Here is a 15,597-nt window from a genome sequence, read left to right as displayed (position 1 = left end):
CCCAGAGTTGTGGGGTGTAGACAGAGTGGCCCAGAGTTGTGGGGTGTGGACAGAGAGTCGTCCAGAGTTGTGGGGTGTGGACAGAGTGATCCAGAGTTGTGGGGTGTAGACAGAGCGGCCCAGAGTTGTGGGGTACAGACAGAGAGTGGCCCAGAGTTGTGGGGTGTAGAGAGAGAGTGGCCCAGAGTTGTGGGGTGTAGAGAGAGAGTGGCCCAGAGTTGTGGGGTACAGACAGAGCAGCCCAGAGTTGTGGGGTGCAGAGAGTGGCCCAGAGTTGTGGGGTGTAGACAGAGCGGTCCAGAGTTGTGGAGTGTAGACAGAATCCCCGGAGTTGTGGGGTATAGATGGAGAGCAGCCCTGGAGTTATGGAGTGTAGATGGAAAGGAGCCCCAGACTTGTGGGGTATAGGCAGAGCCCCGGAGTTGTGGGTGTAGATAGGGAGCAGCCTTGGAGTTGTGTGGTGTAGACAGAGCAGTCCAGAGTTGTGGGGTGTGGACAGAGCGGCCCAGAGTTGTGGGGTGTAGACAGAGTGGCCCAGAGTTGTATAGATAGAGCTGTCCAGAGTTGTGGGGTGTGGACATAGCGGCCCAGAGTTGTGGGGTGTAGACAGAGCCCCAGGGTTGTAGGGTGTAGATGGAGAGCAGCCCCGGAGTTGGGTGCAGACAGGGGCTTCCGAGTGTGCCTCCTGGCCTGGCACCTGCCCGGCCACTTTCCTGGGATGAGGCCTTGGGCAGGGGACCGCCCACTCGTGCCTCAGGTCCCCTTAGAGGATGGCTCGGGAACGTGGCCTGCCAGGAGGCCGCTCTTGGTGATGAGGGGTCTGTCCGGGGCCCTGGGAGCGGCCCCGTGTCAGTGATGCCGTGGTCACGGTGTGCTGTGGGAGGGGCCCGTGGGAGGCCGGTGGTCCCGCAGGGGGCTGGCTCCGGAGAGGAGGGGCGCAGCGGAGGGGGCAGCACCCCCACCCTGGCCGTGGGGCGAAGCGCACGGGGAGGGGTCCTGGCGTCTGGAACGGGCAGTGGGGGAGGGGAGGAGGAGTAGAGTGTGGTTAAAGTTTTACTGTGGAAACATAATTGTCACCGTGTGAACTTCATAAAAATGCCACCCCACCCGGTGGGTTTGACGACCAGAGACCGCAGGCACGCAGGGCTCGGCGCGGGACCCGGACTTGAGGGACGCTCCTCAGGTGGACGGCCCAGTGCTTGGGTGCCCACAGCGAGGGCCCTGGCCGACGGGCAGTGAGGGACGTGGGCACTTCTGGGGCCATGGGGACCAGGGGGGCGAGGGAGGCCATGGTGGCCAGAGGGAAGGCCGTGGACTTGGGCTGGACGTGTGGGGCGGCCGTGGCGGCTGTGTCGTGGGGTGGGTCGTGGTGAGGAGAGGGGCACCGAGCAGATCTGCGCGGCAGAGAGAGGGCAGCTGCAGGTGCTGGCAGCCCCAGGGTCAAGGGCAGGCCTCGCTCCCACTTTGTAGAATGAAGGCTGCTGGGAAGGGAGGGCCGGGGAGCAGATGAGGCTGTAGGGCTGGGACTGGGCGCTGGCCGTGGATGCCGGAGGGCGTGTGGGGGGAGGGGCAGGGGGGAGGCTGGTTGAGGCTGCCGGAGGCACGTGGGAGGGACAGGCGTGCTGGGGGCCATCCCTCCCACCCTCTCAGGAAAGACGACAGGGGTTCACTTTGCGATTGTGTGGTCTCCTGCCCACTGCCCTGTCTGTGTCAGAACCAACCGGGCCAGGCAGGCAGTGAGGACGCAGGAGAAAACAGGGTGTCGGGGCGGCAGGCGGTGGGTGCAGCAGGTGCCCTGTTACGTTTTACCTTTTCTCTGACTTGGCGAAAGTCCTGTAAACATTTCTTTTTCGAATTAGCGCTTGAAAGAGTTTCCTGTGGCTGCTGTAACAAATCACCACAAACTTCGGGGCTTCCGCATAGGGAGCCAGAAGTCCGAGATGGGTGTCACTGGGCCGAAACTGAGTGACACCTCGCTCCGGGAGAGCCCATTCCGTCCCCTTTGAGCTCCTGGGGGCCGTCCTCAGTCCTTGGGCCCCGCGTCCCCGGCTCCCCGGCTCCCTGCCTTCCTCCCACAAGGGCCCCTGCGATTGCAGACCCGGGGCCTCTCCCACCTCCACGTTGTCACACCTCCAAGTCCCTGCTGCCTGTCGGTGGCGTTCCCAGTCCGGGAACTGGGACCTGAGTCTCGGGACCAGTGTCCAGCCCCCCGCCGTGCTCCGCACCTGGTGTCTGGGAGGACCGCCTTTCATCTCACGCACCTTCTGGGGTGGGGCCGGTGGCCCGGGCAGAAGATCGGCCTCAGGTGACTTGTTCTTACTGCTTGGGGGGGTGGGGGGTGGTCACTGCTCCCTTGACTGTCTGACGAAAACTGGAGTCTCTCCTGAGACGCGCGCTCTGTACACAGGCCCATGTGATTTTTACCCGTGATTTCCGGCTTCACTCGTTCAAAAGGTCACCTGATCCGTTGGTCCGTGTGCACTGGGCAGAGAGCTCTTGTGTTAGAGCCTTTCCCACAGACAGCAGGTGCTTTGTCCTTTCTGGCCGTCTTCCGTCTCCCATCCCGTGGCTTGGCTGTCCCCAACCCTCTAACCATGGTGACCCCCGAGGTGTACCCTTCCCCGGCTGTGTTCCTGTTCGCACAGTCATTTCTAGATAGACACACACACATGCACGCACACGCGCAGATGTGCACACACAGGCGCACCTGCACACAGACGCACACGCACAGACCTATCCCTCCACACAGACACAAGACACCCACACAGATACTGAGAGGTACACACGCACACACAGATCCCCCAGAGGCACACACGGACACCTTCCCACAGACACAGAGGCACCCCCAGACACACGCGCGCGCACACACCGTGCTACTCACCTTTTTCTGCATCTTGCTGTCCCTAAACCTTGGTCGTGATCATCCCTCCGGGACGCTGGGTGAAGGGCCAAGACGACAGATTGTCCGTGCCTCCCGCAGTGTCGTCTGAGCTTTGCGTTTTCCCACAGGTGCAGCGGAACCTCGGCTCTCCCAAGGCCCCTCCACCCCTTCCTCTCCCTCCACCTCCCACCACAGTCTAGCTTTTGGTTAAACCTCTGACCCTAGGGATGGTTTGTCACCGACCGGCTCAGGACACTGAGTGCAACAGCTTTCCCACCCGGCCCTGCCACCCGCCTATTCCAGAACTCTCTCCTGCCTTACACCCCCATTGTGGCGGTGCCTGCTGTTGGGCGTTTTCTCCTGAGGTCCCGCGTCCTGCCCCAGTCTGTTCTGGTCCCGGGAAGGCCCCTGCACGGCCGTCGCCCAGTGTCCCCTGTGCCACTGTCCCTCTGTGTCGGTCCCCGCACTCTGGACCCCTCTCTCCTCCTGGGCTCACTCCTCGTTTTGCTGAAGGAGGTATTCTGGATAGCTAAGGGACATTGCATAGATATTACTCTCGTCTTTGGTTCTGAAAATATCTTTACTCCTCAGTTACTTTTGGTTTAGCTGGGTATAGAATATTGAAAATACTGAAAAATATTTTCTCAGTTTTTAAAAAAAAAATTTTTTTTCATGTTTATTTTTGAGAGAGAGGGAGAGAGAGAGACAGAGTGTGAGCAGGGAAAGGGCAGAGAGAGGGAGACACAGAATCCGAAGCAGGTTCCAGGCTCCGAGCTGTCAGCACAGAGCCCGATGTGGGGCTCCAACCCAGGAACCGTGAGATCATGACCTGAGCCAAAGTCGGGCGCTCAACCGACTGAGCCACCCAGGTGCCCCTATTTTCTCAGGTTTTTGAAGATGTTGCTTCGTGGTCTTCCGTCTCCATCACGGGTGCCGTTCTGATTTCAGTTGTCCCGTCTGTGATCCGGCCCCAGGAGGCTCACGGGGGCTTCCCTTGTTCCCCCTGTGCCCGAACTAGCCCATGATGGTGCTTGTTCTCAACGCTGTGCCGCTGTGCTGGGCACGGGGTGGGGCCCTTCGGCCTGGGGACTGACTTTTCTGTTACTCCCGTGAGAATTTCCTGCTTTCAATCTTGAGTTCTTTCTGGAACTCCTTGTATCTGGAATTGGGATCTCCTGGCTGACCTGCTAATCCCCTGATCTCTTTTCTCCTCTTGTTGATCTGGGAGATGTTTGCTCAGCTCTTGGGAGATTGTGTCCCATTGTCTCCCAGCCCTCTGTTAGTCCCTTTATCACCATTGTCCTTTTCCGTTTTCAAGAGTTCTGTTTTGGTTTCCCTTTCCTTTTTTTAAAAAAATATCTCTTGTTCTTTATTCAGAGATTTAGGGCCTTCTTTTCTGGAAGATAGTAAACATACTTCAAGTTTTTATTCTGGTTTTCTTTTTTCCTTCTCCCCCCCCCCCCCCCATTTTTCCTAAGACCATAAGACCATCTCTTCCATGAGACCAGGGTTTTTTCCTCAATAGCGTTCATGGCTGATCTCAAACACCTAAAACTGCCGGGCGCGTAGAAATATCACGTAGTGATCACATGTCCTGTGTCATTACTGATGTTGGGTGGGAGGGATTCGGGGGGTTTCCACCAGTTGCTGAGAAAGGTTTTCAACATCTCCCAACACTGACTGGATTTGTCCGTTTCCGTTTTTTGCTCCTTCAGGCTTGGTTCATGTGTGTGAATCTGTTATTAAGTTGGCACACGTTTGTGGTGATGATTCTGCTGATGAATGGGGCTTGAAGTCTCGTATTAAGTCAGCCCTCCGAGCTTCCTCGTGTTTACTGTTTGCACAGCACAACTCTTCCATTCTTTTACGCTCAGCCTGTCTGTGTCCTTGTGTTCAGAGTCAGCTTCTTATAAAACATACGGTTGAGTCCCAATCGTGTATCCAGTTCGATAGCGTTGGCTTTTGAATGTGAACGTTTTATCCATTTACATTTTTCAGTGTTTAAACATCCCTCCCCCAAATTGAAGAATTTTTTTATTAGCTGATAAATAATAAACACAAATTCCTCCAAAGCAACTTGGGGGTGGGGAATAAATAATATCGGGAATATTCTTTTTTTTTTAAGTAGGGTTCACGCCCAGAGCAGAGCCCAGCATGAGGCTTGAACTCACGACCCTGAGCTCAAGACCTGAGCTGAGAGCAAGAGTCGGACGCTTAGCTGACAGAGCCACCCAGGCACCCCTATTTGGAATACCCTTAAAATTTTTTTTTAAATTTATTTATTTTGAGAGAGAGAGAGAGAGAGAGAGACAGAGAGAGAAGCCCAAGCAGGCTCTGTGCTGTCAGCTCGAACTCACGAACCGTGAGATCATGGCCTGAGCTGAAATCGAGAGTCAGATGCTCAACTGACCGAGTCACCCAGGTGCCCCATAATTTTTGTTTTGAAAAAAATTAAGAGGGGGGGCACCTGGGGGGCTCAGTCGGTTAAGCGACCGACTTCAGCTCGGGTCACGATCTCACAGTTCGTGAGTTCGAACCCCGCGTCGGGCTCTGTGCTGACGGCTTGGAGCCTGGAGCCTGCTTTGGACTCCGTGTCTCCCTCTCCCTCTGTCCCTCCCCGACTTGTGCTCTGTCTCTGTCTCTCAAAAAATAAATAAATGTAAAAAAAAAAAAAATTAGAAAAAAAAGAAATTAAGAGGGAAACACCACTATTTTAAAATATTTACTGACACGTCCGCCGCTTCTGGTGCGCCTCATTCCTTCCTGCAGATTTGTGTCTCCATCTGGTATCATTTCTCTTCCGCTTGAAACGCTTCAGCGTTTCTTGCCTGTTGAGTGACAAATCCTCCTGGTTTCCATTTATCTGAAATGTCTTTGTTTTCCTTCAGTGTTAAAGGATCTCTTTGCCGGATGTAGAATTCCAGGTTGCCGGCGTCTTCTGGCTGCTGCATTTGTATGAAACGCTGTCACAGCCGTGGCGTCCCGTGTGTTAGGTGGCGACGCTGCTTTCCAGCTCTCGTCTTTGTCTTTCGGCGCTTCTGTTTTGTTTCGTGTTTCGAAGTTTATTTATGTATTTTGAGAGGGAGAGAGAATCCCAAGCAGGCCCCGTGCTGTCAGCAACGAGCCCGACACAGGGCTCGAACCCATGAACCATGAGATCGCAACCCGAGCCAAAACCAAAAGCTGGACGCTTAACTGACGGAGCCCCCGGCACCCCTGTCTCTCGGCACTTGAGTGCGATACGCGTGGGACGGTTTTCTCCGTATTCATCCTGCCCTGGCTTTGTTGAGCCTCTTGGATCTAGACGTTTGTAATTTTTCACCAGGTTTGGGGAAAATTCGCTCATGGTTTCTTCAAGTATTTTTTTCTATCTCATTTATTCCCTCCTTGTGGTGTTCCTATTACATTTATTGTTGGTGCTTGATGTTGTCCCACTGGGCATCAGGCTCTGTCCATTTTAAAAATCATTTTTGTCAGTTTTCATATTGCGTAGTTTCTATTAATCGGTCTTCAAGTTAACTCACCCCTCCTTCTGCCTCCAGTTTGTTCTTAATTCCATTTGGTGAGTTTCCACATTCCAGTTACTGCAGTTTTTATTTCTAGAATTTCCACTTGCTTTAAAAAAATTTTTTTTTTTTTTTAACTTTAAAGTGAGCTTTATACCCAGTGCGGGGCTTGAACTCATGACCCTGAGATCAAGCCGCATGCTGTACTGACTAAGCCAGCCTGGTGCCTACTTTTATTTATAGTTTCTGTCTCTCTACTGAGATATGTCATCTGTTTATTGTGATCCTATTTTGCATTAAAGTTTTCACTTTATATCAGCTGCCTTAAGGTCTTATCTGCTCATTTCAACCCCTGGGTTTCTCAGGATCAATTTCTGTGGACTCGTTTTTCTCTTGACTGGGGGTCACATCTTCCCGTTTCTGTGAACATCAGGTAGTCCTTGATCATGTGCTGAGCATTGTGGACGGTCCACTGTGGTGATTCTCGTTTCTGGAGAGTTTTGTGTTTTGTTCCGGAAGTTAATTTGTCTTGACTCAAACTGAGATCTCCGCTCTCGTCTCTGCCTCGCACACTTGGCCTACCAGCTCCTCGCTTCTGCTCCTTGGGGCAGCTCAGGGGCTGGCCGAGGGCCTGGGCCGAGCTTACAGACCCACCTCAGGGCTATCTGTCTTCCAGGCTGCCTCCTTTCTGAGTCATTGAGGTGTCCCCCTCACTTCTAGCCGTGCCCAAACTCTGTTCTCGGCCTTGAAGCTAGGAGGCTTGCTGCCTTCCACCAGAGTTCCAGCCGTCTGTACGAACGCGTGTCTTACCCAGGGCAACCCGTTCTTTTAGGGGATGACCCCTCTGCTTTCTACCTGCTTTTCACGTTCTCAGGTGCCTTCAGATGGTTGGCTTTCGTATCTTGTAACCGGCCGGAACTTGATTTAGCAGCATAGGAGAACGCGTGAGGCTCTTTGCTTCCCTGCTAGACCTCCTTGTGCTTTGCTAAGTAGCCAAGCATCGATCTTTGGGTTTACTTGTTTCTCATCAGGAGAATCCAGGAATCAGGGAGTGAGCGCCTCTAGTCTAAAAGCTTTTCCTTAACAAACCCAGGATATCGTAAAGCCCAGGGCTGGCTCTTCTCTGACCTCTCGGGCTGGCGACCCCCGGGGCCCGGCTTGAGTTGCCTGGGCGTGGGGCTCCATCTGAGGCCGGAGCGGAAGGACGCAGACCGCTGGCTCAGGCACCGTGTCCTCCACCCCACCGTCTAGTCAGACCTGGGGCAAAATGCTTTCCGTGCGCGGTTTCCGTCGGAAGGTAAGGTGAAGGATGGGGCCTCTGTGAGGATTAGCTAGGATAGCGTGTGTGTGTCTCACATGGGGGACTTTTGTCGGTCACTGTTGGTGACGTCACGTCTGGGCTTGCAGTGTCGTCTGAGTGGATGTGCCCCGGAGGTGCCCAGGTGGGAGGCTCAGACCTTGTGGAGCACATCTTTTTTTTTTTTTCTTAGTGTTCATTTATTTTTGAGAGAGAGAGAGTGTGTGACTGAGCACGAGCGGGGGGTGGAGTGGGGTGCAGAGAGAGGGGAAGAGAGGATCCGAAGTGGGCTCTGAGCTGACAGCAGAGAGCCCAATGCGGGGCTCGAACTCACGAACCGTGAGATCGTGCCCTGAACCGAAATCAAGAGTCGGACGCTTCACTGACTGAGCTACCAGGCGCCCCTGTGGCTCCTCTCTGAACGCGGTCAGAGGAGCTGAGCCCAGGACACATGTTCCCCGGGAGGTACTGGGCAGGTGCCCAGACCACCCGCTCCCCAGAGCCCCGCGTCCCTAGTTGCCTGGAGTCCAGCCAGATTCTGTGTCCAGCCAGATTCAGAGTCACAGCCGGTTCTGTGGGGTTCAGCATTCAGCAGCCCGTCGGCTTCCTCGCTGAGAGGCCGGGGCGGCCGGGGCCCAGGGGGAGGAGGGCTCCCTGCGCCCGTCTGTCGTGGTAGTTTCCTGCGGCTGTGGTAACAAAGCCCCACAAACCGGGGGGCTCCGAGTAGCAGGAATTTGTTCTCTTGCCGTTCTGGGGACCAGAAGTCCGAATCCAGGTGGCGGCAGGGCTGTGCTCCCTTCGGGGCTCTTCTGGGGGCCGCTGGTGGTCATGGGCTGTGGCCGCACCGCCCCGTCTCTGCCTCCGTGTTCACGTGACCTCTCCCCTGCCTGTGTCGGACCTCCCCTCCGCCTCCCTCTCATAAGGACACTTGGGATGGCGTCCGGGGCCCGCCCAGATCATCCAGAAGCATCTCCTGTCTCAGAATCCTTAACGTAAGCCCGCCCGCAAAGACCCTGTTTCCAAAGGGGGTCATTTCCAAGTTCTGCGGATTAGGGCCTGACGTCTTTGGGGCCACCATCAGCCCACGACGCCCTGCCAGGACCTGGGAGGTGAGGAGCCGGGTGGGGTCGCCAGGGGGCGGGGCCTCCTGCCCGCGGGACCCCCTCTGGTCACCCCTCCTCCATTGCTTCCAAATGGGGTTCTGCCCTCAGCCTCCCCCGTGGGCGGGACCGAGCCTTCCCCACGCTGACGTGGGCACCGGGACTGGGTGTGTTTGTGGCCTGTCCTGTCTTCCTGGGAGTGACAGAGAAAGATGTGGAGAGCAGAAGGATTTCCGTCAGCCCTGCCTGTTCCTCCAGATTCCTGTAGGGAATGGCCACGACTGTATGTGGGCAGGAGAATGTCACGTGGGGGGCCTGACATAAGCCCATTTGTTGACGAGGAAAATCGTTCTCAGCCTTTCGTAGGTGTTCAGGGGTGAGGCAAGGAGGCAGGCGAGGGCAGGGGATCGACTGAGGGGGGCCGGCGGGCAAGTGGACGCAGGGTTGGCTCGTCCCCTCCTGTCCTTGGCCTGCCGCTGTCCACTCTGCCCAAGGAAGCGGCTGTGAGGGGTCGGGAGAGGTGCGGGGGCGGGGGGGGGGGCCAAGGGGGGGGGGACCCGGGCGCGGGGACGGAGGTGACAGTCCGGGTGCAGGTAATGGGAGACGGCCGGGCTCCAGCAGAGAGGAGCCAAGGGCTACTGAGTCACCATGAGGGCCTCCCCCTCCTCCGTCCCTTCGGCTAGATATGTCAGACAAAACACCGTGCGGTATTTGGGACATATTTAGACTAAAAATACTCATTTTTTACCTGAAATTCACATCTCACCGGGTGTCCTGTATGTTTAACTCGCTAAAGCCGACGACTCCGTAGTCCCGCTGTGCCCGGGTTGAAAAACCACAAACAATAAATATTGAGTAGAGATAAGAAAGGGAAGTCAGGGGGCACCTGGGTGGCTCAGGTCACGATCTCGCGGTTTGTGGGTTTGAGCCCCGTGTCAGGCTCTGTGCTGACAGCCTGGAGCCTGGAGCCTCCTTTGAATTCTTTTTTTTTTTTAATTTTTTTTTTTTTGATGTTTATTTTTTTCTGAGTGGGGTAGGGTCAGGGAGAGAGGGAGACACACAGTCCGTAGCAGGCTCCAGGCTCCGAGATGTCAGCACAGAACCCGATGTGGGGCTCGAACTCACATGCCACGAGATCATGACCTGAGCTGAAGTCAGACGCTCAACTGACTGAGCCACCCAGGCGCCCCAAGCCTGCTTTGGATTCTGTGTCTCCCCCCTCTCTGCCCCTCCCCCGCTCATGCTCTCTCTCTCTCTCCTTCAAAAAATCAAAAAATGTTAAAAATAAATAAGTAAATACATAAATATTTAAAAAAAGAAAGTCAATTAACAATAGGAAGGGAAAATCGAGATGGCTTAGCCCCCGTATTTCAAGATATTGAGCTAGAATTTGTTTCTGGAATGGAGAATAGGCCCCAGGCCCATCAGCTACAGATCCTGGAGGGTCGCAGTTCCTGCTTGGCCTGCTCCTGACTCTCGGCAGTGGCCGGGCAGGTGCCCAGAGCAAGCCGGGCTCCCGGGAGGTCTGCCCGCTGGCTGCGGGGGTAGGTTGGCCTCAGTCTGCCCTTTGGGTCCTGCTGGGTCCTGGCCGTGGGGGCTAGGCGGGGGTGGGCTGCGGCTTCCGGTCCTCCTCTGAGCTCCTGGTCGGCGTGGCGCTTCCGCTCCGTTAGGACTTCTGAAGTTCACGGCCTCGGTGTGTCCTCCCCTCTGGCAGGTGGACCCTGAGTGGATCCGGATCCTGCCTGGCCCCGCGTTCCCCTGCTCGCAGATGGGTCCCTATGCCCACACATGCTCTGAGTGTGGGTGCCGCTCCCTCAGAAGGACGTCGGAATTGACATAGTGCCACCCCTGGGCTGACAGCAGACGCGGCTGGCGTGTGGGGCCCGCCGGTCCGCAGGACAGTTGGGGCGTCGGTGGGCATTGGAGGAGTTAGTGGGGTTCGAGCTGAGCCGGGGAGCGGTGAAGGATGGGGAGGAGTGAATTCTCCGAAGGAGTCGGGCCGTGTGGTCTCCCGTGCGTCCCCCTGACCTTCCGTGGGTGGCCGTGCCGTCCGCCAGCAGCGGCTGGCACCGGGACGGAGGCGGGGCCATCACTGTCACTGTTGAGAACGGTCTTCCTGTGCTGCCGAAGGAGCCGGTCCGCAGCCGCCGAACGAATGAACGCGCCCACGGGTGAGGCAGGCGCGGGACGGTCCTGAGGCGGTGACCACAGGCCTGCCCGCCAGGCACACTGCGGTTTGGGCCGGCCTCGGCAGGCAGGCTGGGTCCCCAGAGAAGTGGGCCAGCGTTACTGGTTGGAGATGAGCCCCAGGGAAGGTGCGGGCAGGTGAAGGCGGGCCTGGTGGCTTCAGGGCAGGTGCTGAGTGAGCGGGAGAAGGCACGGGCCTGAGCTCTGCCCCGGAGGCCGGGTGACGGCGGGCTGCTGCGGGGCGCCGGGGGTCTGGCTCACCTCCCTTCTGCGGAGCTTCCTTCCGTAATCGAGGTCTTTCTTAAACTCCTTCTTGTGTGGCGTGAATAAAGGAAGTCACGTCGCGGCGCCCCTGCCTCAGTAGCTTTGTGCCGTCCAGCACGGCGGAGGGAGTGCAGAACGACAGGGGAGAATCCGCGGGGCAGGCCAGCGGCCGGGCCCCTGCGTGTGCTCGGGGGACGCTGGTTGTGGGTGTGGACGCCCATGCCTGGTGTCGTCCCAGGCTGCAGACTGCCCCACCCCCGAGCCCCTGTGAGCCCGGTATGACAGGGCGCACTGCCCTAGTGGTCGAGGTCTCACGTGTTGATTTCTCTTTGAGATGAGAGAGCATGTGACGTTTGCTCCTCATGATGGGTTCGCCCACAGATTTTGCTTGATGTAAACTTTATGTCCCAAAAGATTAGAATCCCTCAGGAGATATATGAGTGTTTTTGAGCCAGTAGAATGGACCTTTGTAATTTAAATGATAGTCTTTCTGCCGAATGTAGACTTTGTCCTCCTCACACTAGGAAAAGGGCCAGTGCTGGGTTAGAACTGCTGCTGGGAGCCGGCCGGCCGGGGCCTGTAGGTGGGACACCGGGAGCCGGCCGGGGACACCTGTGCCACTGGGCACCATCCTGTCCCCGCAGGCCCTTGTGTCTGGAGGGCTTTGGGCGCTTGCGGTGGTCGCGGGCCTCCCTGTGCGGCCACCGAGCCATGACTGGGGCCTGTGACTAGGACTGGGGAGCAGGGGCCGAGGGGGGCTCAGCCGTCCCCCCACCCCCACCCGCACCACCGCCCACTCAGGGCCACGAAAGTTCTCCTGAAGGAGGAGGCTGGGGAAGTTTCCAGCTAGTGTTTCAGGCTTTCTTTATGTAGTCAGTATGACATTAGCGTAACTGTTTCTTCAACTCCATGGTATTTTCAGTGTTTTCGGAATTCCTAATGCTATTAGGCTGCGGGTAGTAACTGTACGTACGTTTTTCTGATGTGTTCCGAGAGACGAGACCTTCAAGTTGCCAGTGTTTAAGCTCTTCTCTCTTTTTCTTATTTCTTTCTCCTCTTTCCTGACTGCTTATCATCGCCCTGTTTCCTGATCGGAGAGCTGCTTTGCTGTTGGAGTGAGTTCTGGTCTCCCCTGCTGATCCCCGCGGGGGTGGGGGGAGGGGCGGGGGGGGGGCTGCTTAGCGGGGGGCAGGCCCTTCCTGGGGAGTGGGGAGCCCGGCCAGGAGGGCAGACAAGTCGCGCTCTCAGATCCGAGGTCCCTGCGGCTTCGCCTCTTGGTTTCTTTGGACGTCAAGTGCTAAAACCTCAGGAACCGGCATTAAAAAAAGCCCCAAGCACAAAGGCTGCGTAATCACAAAATGCCGAGCTGGGGCATTTTCTGTATTGTGCTCTTCTGTTCAGCCTTCTATAAATCAGTCAACAAGCACACACGCTAATCATCCGCGTGGCTGCTGAGCTGCCCCCCAGGCTGGATTGGCGTCACATTGGGGGACGAGGCCACCGAGGAACCGAGATAGACTCTTTGAGGGCCAGGTAAATAATTTTGTGGGTAGAAAAACCTCAAGGGAGGTCAGCGTCTCACGTGCTGACAGTGAAGCAAGAGGCGGCCGGGGGCGTGCCGACGGGCCCAAGCGGAATTAGCCGAGTGTGTTGAGTCATGACTGGGCAGCCTCGCTTTCCTCGTTGGCGCGACCTGCGAGGTCCCAGCGGGGAGGTAGTCATCCGGTGGCCCTTTCCCTCAGCCAGCGTGTTCCGCTCGGTCGTCCGTTTCTCTCAGGTGTGCATGGTACGATTTCCTGACTCAGCACATCACAGATCAGGTTTGAGGGAACGTGTTTTGGAGCGTTTTGCTTAACGCATGCGTTGCTGCCTGGAAACAAATGCAGGCTGCTCCGTGTCGATAGTAGGAGCGAGAGCAAGTCAAGTGAAATCGTTCATGGTTTTGCTCGTCACCGCTGCTGCGTAACAGATAGTCCCTGGCACGTGGCGGCAGAGGACGACCCGCGTTTCTCACCTCGCAGCTTCTCTGGTCGGGACTGTGAGGCTTAGTTGGGTCCTTTGTCCCAGGGCTGTGCCCGCGGTGGTGGCCAGGCTGCAGGGGGGGACGGTCTGCATCCAGGCTCGGCTCTCGTGGGGGCGGCGGCCCCGGAAGATGTGATGCAGCTGCCGGCAGGCCTCGTGACCTCGCCGGCTGGTGGCCTGAGACATCGTTTTTGTCCCGGGGGCTGTTTCTTAGGGCAGCTCTTTACCCGGCAGCTGACTTCCTTCGGCGTGAGCGAGGGAAAGCTGAGGAAGACAAAAACCAGTGTCTGTAGTGCTCTAGGAAGTGACCTCTCCTCCCTTCTGCCCTGTTTACTAGGGGTGAGGCACCAAGTTCGGCCCGGATCCCAGGGGGAGGGACTGCCGAGGGCAGGACGACTAGGAGGGCGCCATCGACTTGTATCACAAATACAGAGAGGCGGCAGTGGGCTCTATCACTGTCCAGCCTCCGGCCCCAGTGAGCCCCGTCCCTCCCATGTGCAGAACACTCCGCCCGAGACCCTCCCATGGCAGCGTCGGCTCCAAGTCCGGAGTCCCGCCACGTAGACGGACTCCAGGCGTGGGTCGGCGGCCCGATGTCGCTCCCGGGCACAGCCCCCCGAGTGCACCTGCTCCCCATCCTGACCTGGGGAGGCCGGCTCTCAGCCCCTCCTACAGCGGAGCGTGGGACAGCCGCTGCAGACGCACCTGCTGCTGACGAGGGCGTGCGAGGGCACGAGGGTCCTCGGTGCATCAGTGCTGCCTGGCAGGTGTGGAGGTGCCCGGCTGGGTCCCCGGTATTTGTGGAACGGATGCGGACAGGCACCAGCTTGCTCCTTTGTATCAGCAGAGCCGTTGTAGAGCCTCGGGTGTTTAGGGGAAAGCGTGAGATTGTACACACAGAAGGTACTAGCCGTTTTAGAAGAATGTCCTTCTTTCGCCCCCAAGCCCAAGATGTCTTTTAGGGAGGGCACGGGAAATCTCCCTTGCCCGGTCCGTGGGGGGCGCGAGCCCACCCCTCTAGGACGTCCGGGGGCTTGTCGACGACGCACTGCTGGTGTCTCTCGGGTTCTTCGTGTCAGGGCCGCGCCGTGGACACTGGTGGGGTCCTCTGGGAGCATCGCCCGCCGCGCACCCGGCTGGCTGGCTCGGGTGAGTTCGGTCTGCGCCTCTGCTGACGCGGACGTGGGGGCAGCGGCCGGACCCCCTCAAGGCAGCCCCGCGCCGGCTCGAGCTTGCGCCACGGGTGAATAAAAAGAAACGCACCCGGCGAGTCCAACAAACGGTACGAACGGGAGGCTGCTCCCAGACAAGGGACACGCAGTTCATCGTGACCGCCGTCGCCACGGGCAGACTCACACACAGAATGCCTCGTTCGGCGCCTCCCTTGCCGTTCGTTGGCCGTCGCGCTCACAGACATGTTGGGACAGGCTGCTTTTCCTGGCCACCCTTCCCTTGTGGAGCTGCCACAGGAAGTCTCGGGGACGGGTTTACGGCTCGGCTGCTCGCATGAGTACCGGAGGGGGCGGCCACACGTGAGGAGCGTGGCCAGGCTGCGGGCACCCTGTGGACACCGCGTGGGGACACGGCCGCCGTGACCCTGCCGCGACACCACACCCGGGCCTGCCGGTCAGCCGCCTTCTCCCCGCTCGCGTGTTTGTTCTTCCGCGTGCCTGTGGGGAGCTGCAGAAGCTCCCTGGGCTCTGCCATCCTCTGGTGTTTTCTGGCAGGTTCTGTTCCTTCATACAAGACCTGTCTTCTCTCTCTGAAAGTTTTTATTTTATTTTATTTTTTTAACGTTTATTCATTTTTTGAGAGACAGAGTGAGACACAGAGTATGAGCGAGGGAGGGGCAGACAGCGAGGGACACACAGAATCCGAAGCGGGCTCCAGGCTCTGAGCCGTCAGCACAGAGCCCGACGCGGGGCTCGAGCTCCTAAATCGCGAGATCGTGACCTGAGCCGAAGTCGGACGCTCAACCGACTGAGCCCCCCAGGCGCCCCTCTCTGAAAGTTTGATGGGTCTCATTTCACTTACCCTGCGCAGCATTTGGTGGCCACTTTGTTTGAAGGTTCCCGTTTGTCTGTAGCTCGGGAAAAGAGTCCATTAATTTTTGGACCAAGTAAGCAACCAGGTTTTATTGGGTAAACATTGACTACCACTAATGAATTTAGTCAGTCTGTCCATCCACCCACCCACCCACCCATCCATCTGTGCACCCCTCCCTCCCTCCCCATCCATCTGTCCTTCCCTCCATCCTCCATCTGTCCATCCATCTCTCCATCTATCCCCCCCAATCCCTCCATCCATCCATCACTTCCATGCCCCCCCCCCCCCATCTCT

At 57.4% G+C, this 15,597-nt stretch overlaps 2 protein-coding genes across 5 annotated transcripts in view; one reads left to right on the top strand and one right to left on the bottom strand.

Moving 5' to 3' along the window:
• Positions 1–2,454, bottom strand: part of LOC121038989 (uncharacterized) — an 11,054-nt gene extending 8,600 nt beyond the window's left edge. The window contains exon 1 of the mRNA XM_040489016.1: positions 2,226–2,454. Coding sequence (XP_040344950.1) covers positions 2,226–2,252 — 27 coding nt within the window. The 5' untranslated portion in view covers positions 2,253–2,454. The remainder of the gene's footprint in view (positions 1–2,225) is intronic.
• RGS12 (regulator of G protein signaling 12) overlaps positions 1–15,597 on the top strand; it is a 122,979-nt gene that overhangs the window by 723 nt on the left and 106,659 nt on the right. The gene's annotated exons all lie outside the window — the stretch shown is intronic.

The sequence above is a fragment of the Herpailurus yagouaroundi genome, unplaced genomic scaffold (assembly GCF_014898765.1).
Source record: "Herpailurus yagouaroundi ecotype Mexico unplaced genomic scaffold, PumYag 28, whole genome shotgun sequence".
Taxonomy (NCBI): domain Eukaryota; kingdom Metazoa; phylum Chordata; class Mammalia; order Carnivora; family Felidae; genus Herpailurus; species Herpailurus yagouaroundi.
Note: the sequence above shows the minus strand (reverse complement) of the source record. Positions and strands in the feature narration are given on the sequence as shown.